We start from the raw sequence: 4607 nt of genomic DNA, 5'->3' as shown, positions 1-4607 counted from the left end.
TTTGCGCCTACGTAATTACAATCTATATTCATTTTAATTCAACAAAAGGATGAAATATGGTATTGTAATGCATATTTAAATGATATTTGAATACATTTTTTTTAGTAAAATGCTAGACATGAAGTACGGCTGTCCAAACTCAAAACACAGTAAGGGACATTTTTTTGTAGTACGTTTTTTTTGCATTTTTGGACCAAGTAGATTCTACTTGCCCAAAAATGCAAAAAAAAACTACTACAATAAAAATGTCCCTTACTGCGTTTTAAGTTTGGACAGCCGAGTAGGTTCAAGGACCTTTTTTGTAAATAAAAAAAAAGACCTGGTTTTACTCATTGATTCGGAGGAAATGAAAAAAGTAGAAATTGGTAAAAGTGCATTGTATACGATACAAACATTAATGTCATTTCAAACATTAAATCAACAACAAATTGATATCTAAAAAAGTTAGTGATTTTAATTAATATTTTTTTGGGAAATATCTCTATTTCTTGAAATCTATTGTGAAGTAAGAAATAGTGGTATTCGCAAAGTAAACTTTAAATTAAAAAAGGATAGATATCACCACAAAGTGACCGTGAAATCAACTAATGAGATTATTCCGGTCAGAGGATAAAATAATCGGGGATTTTAGCATAATCAATTAGCGGGATTAAGCGAGGTATACCTGTATTACATTACATCAATGTCCAACAATAGGGTCCATGTGTAAAGGTGGAGACTGACCGGAGCATTTCGTTGTAACATAACGTTGTAACATCGCTCGCGGCGAGCATCAGCGAGCATCCGAAACTATGGATGGAGCGCTCGGCTCGGTGTACTGACTGCCTGAATGCTCGCATCATAGTGTGTTACGTTACGACAAAATGCTCCGGTCAGTCTCCACCTTTATGTCTACAATTGAAATTTGCGGATTATTTATACGACGATTTTCTTTAAAATATTTTTTTTCAATTTACAATACTGATTAATTTTTTACAATTTATAATAATTACTCAATAATGACCCACGGATCTTCCTAGAAAGACATCTAGAGGAAGACCAAAGAATTAACAGCTGCTGCAGAGAGTAACATGATTCGAAGACATGACCTAGGTGATATTGTATATATATATATACAAATTTTTTTTTCTTTAAAAAAAGAGATTTTTTTTATTTATTTTGAGCCTAAACGGCTCATTATAAGAAATAGGTATCAAATTGCGGTAGAGGGGTTCGAACCGAGAAACTCTTGACTTAAGAGTCCGCGACACTAACCACGTGACCACAACCCGACGCACATATGATAGAAGGACCTACAACCTGAGGACAAGGAGAGCTGACCGCAACAGTCTACAAAGACGATAAGTTGCGATGGAGCCAGGAAGAAGATTGTAACTAACTAACCATCACGCTACTTCTCCGCAGGGGTAGGCAGAGAGGATGGAATGCCACGCCATTCAATTCTCTCTATTCTTCTCCTCAAAGAAGATTATAACCCGCCAATATTGAAAATACTGCAACTTATAGAACACATGGACCATATTTTTGTGCATCGATCAACTACATATACTACTAAATCTACAAAACGCCATTGAATTATCATTTGTGAAGTATCCATACCAAATTTGTAGCGATGTTCCGCTGCGTTGTAGACATTTGTAGAATAATTCTTCTATCTCGTACAAAGAATTCCAGTAATTTCCGGCTCGATAATGAAAAAAAAAACCTGTACAAAAGTAATGCCGCACTACACTTAAAAATCACATTAATTTGCGGCAAGGATTATCATTATTAATTTATACACTTCTTATTGTCAATTTAAATAAAAAAATTAACACAGACACAGTTCATATTATTGTTTTTTAAAAAAAAATACAGCTGCGATTGTTTTTTTTTTCTTCTTCGTTTTTTAAATAAACAGATTAGTACCATTTTGATTTAACTAAAATATTTTTAAATTACAGGACACTAAAATATTTCGATAAAAATAATACTTTCGTTAAAAAATAATAAAAAAAAAACAGTTAAATACTGAATCACATTGTCTTTTTTTAAGCTTATAATTAAAATGGCTAATTTTATTAGTTAAATTGTCCGTTGACACACAGTGTCGCGCCATAGGAATTATACGATTAATGAGTTCTTGGTCTTTATCAATATGTACTCCCTCGCAAAGTGCTATTTGCGTGAAATGAAACTTATCGAATATCGTAGGGGTCTTAAATCACAGATGTTGCATAAATACATTGAGATTCATAGTCGGTCGACTGCGAATTAGGCAGCCTAATGGATGGCACAGAAACATTATTTTACAATTTTATAAAAAACACAATATGCGCAAACAGAACATGTTTCACTAGAACATGATTCAAACGTCTGTAAGTTCAAATTATAGGATTCTAGTGTCTATTCGATTCGATTGTTCCGTAAAGAGACAACATTTCACAGCACTTTTATGAACGGGGAGTCTTTTTTCTTTCCCTCCAATTTTCTAATTCAAAATTGGAACGAGGAAATTAATCGGTGTTGCCGCTGCGCCAATACAACATTCACCGCCCCGCGTCGACGAATAGAAACCGGGGTAGGAATATCGCGGCGAGCACGGGGAAAACGAGTGGGAAAAACGTGTTCCTATTGCTCCGCGAGGTGGACAGCTCGCTCTTGACCACCTCGTTGGGGCTCTTGTCGTTCTTGTGCGACTTCTTGGGCGAGGTGATCTTCGGCAGCAGCGTGGGGCGCTGCGTGGTGGGCGGCGGCGCGGGGGGCGCCGTGGGCGGCGGCGGCGGCGGCGGCGGGCTCGGCGTGTAGTCCTCCGGCTTGCAGCACACGCGGAACACGAGCTTCATGTTGTTGGACAAGCAGCGCCCGCCGATGCGCCGGTGCAGGTCGTCCTTGCTGGACGTGCTGATGAAGTAGTAGTCCTTGCCCGGGAAGAACTCCAGCCCGCCCGGCTGCGGCGTGAACGGTCTGAACGTGATGGAGAAGTACATCAATTTGTGCGGCTTGTCGCAAATGGCAATTATTCTAGGATTGGGATTGGTTATTCTGCACGTATCGTATTCTTCTTTCGAGACGTTGTATATTATGTACTTCTCCGCGTTCTCGTCCACTATGTCCGGAGCGTACACGGGACAGATTATGTGGACCTGGTCGAACTCGAACTGAGCGTTGCCTTTATTCAAGTCGAAGACGTGATCGGTGTTGTCTATTCTGAAGATGCTGTTGGTCGTGTTCCAGTGGATGTAGAACGCCTTCGCGTTATTTCCCGCGACAGCGTCTATGTAAAACGTAAACAGAATGAAGAACCATTGAGCGCTGCTCGCGCCCCATCTCGACGGCCACACCATTTTCGAAGATTGCACCGAAACGAAAAACTTCAAAAATATCCCGGATTTTTTGACGTTTTCCCAGCGGTCATTATCCTGTTCCACCCTCCTCACAGTAATCTCGTCATCTCTGGACGAATATTGCACAAAACACCAGAAAACATCCGCTATTGCAGTTCCGATCGACACTCCGCCGGACCGATGTTGATATACGCGCACCGATGACAACAAAATACCACGGAACGATTCTCGACTTTTAGCGTATTATTTCGCAGCTACGCGGTCGTCGAAACCTTATTGAACCCAAAATATCTAACTATGTACGTGTTTCGATACATTTTAGTTACATTTAGAGTCAATATACGCACTTTTCGAGAGCGGTGACGTTTTCGTTGGGCGAAATTCGTGAACATCCACCATGTTTTATACTGGCCGTGTCGACCGAAAAGAGATTCTATTGACTGATAAATCGCGGAATTCCATCGGACGTGGCCGGACACGGGGTGTTTACTGGCGTATAATCGTAGAATCACACGCGGTCAGTTCGCGCACGTCGGGGGAATGGCCGTTTCCGAAAATGAAAATGCGAAATAAATCAATACATCACAGATTTTTACAATACACGGCCGTCCTTTGTATTGGCATTCTTTCGTGACGGGACGCACGACACTCCTCTCTGCGCGCGGCCGCTCGGCGTACTAAGGGGCGCTGCGACTAGCGCCGGCTGCGCGACTGGCGGCGGACGGAGGTACTGAAGGAATTCCGCCGCCAGCGCCGCCAGGTAAACGTCGGCGGAAGCGGGAACTGGCGCAGATATTTTCTTTACTCGAAGCGTGTGAAATGTGAAATGTCGGAAGAAATACCTTTTTTGTACAATTTGTAACAGACAACTTTCGTTTTTCTTTGTCCTATCTCCTCTCCACTATTTTAACTTGCAATATCTCAGCTATATATTCAATTTGCTAAAAAAAATTAATACCGTGCTAAAAAAAATGTGGGATTTAAAAAAAAAAACAACTGTATTTCTAATCTACTGTATTTCCAATCCTTTTTTTTATGGCTTTTTTGGACACAATAACTCAACTTTAAATTGCATAAACGTATGAATTTTGTAGTTATTTATATTTGAAATATTACATGTATTGAATAAATACCATAACTATTATTTATTTATTTATTTAATGTTTCGCATGATAACCGATTGAAAGGAGTCATTTTCTGTTCAGCAGAAGGTAATATAATCGTTTTTTTTAGTTTTGTTTATTTATTTAAAAACATATTACATACATAAGTCATATATAT

At 39.6% G+C, this 4607-nt stretch overlaps 1 protein-coding gene across 1 annotated transcript; it reads right to left on the bottom strand.

Moving 5' to 3' along the window:
• Positions 1-1814: 1814 nt before the first annotated feature.
• LOC148310066 (ephrin-A4-like) lies at positions 1815-4005 on the bottom strand. The gene has a single exon (XM_088259081.1). The coding sequence runs from the start codon at positions 3324-3326 to the stop codon at positions 2529-2531; it is 798 nt and encodes a 265-aa protein (XP_088115207.1). The 5' UTR covers positions 3327-4005; the 3' UTR covers positions 1815-2528.
• Between the last annotated feature and the right edge of the window lie 602 nt (positions 4006-4607).

Source organism: Brachycentrus maculatus, unplaced genomic scaffold (genome assembly GCF_059751285.1).
Source record: "Brachycentrus maculatus isolate JH-2025_06_01 unplaced genomic scaffold, ASM5975128v1 h1tg000109l, whole genome shotgun sequence".
Lineage (NCBI taxonomy): Eukaryota > Metazoa > Arthropoda > Insecta > Trichoptera > Brachycentridae > Brachycentrus > Brachycentrus maculatus.
Note: the sequence above shows the minus strand (reverse complement) of the source record. Positions and strands in the feature narration are given on the sequence as shown.

Excerpts from the sequence above, each read along its gene's own strand:
- LOC148310066 (XM_088259081.1), bottom strand. The coding sequence starts at position 3,326 with ATGGTGTGGCCGTCGAGATGGGGCGCGAGCAGCGCTCAATGGTTCTTC.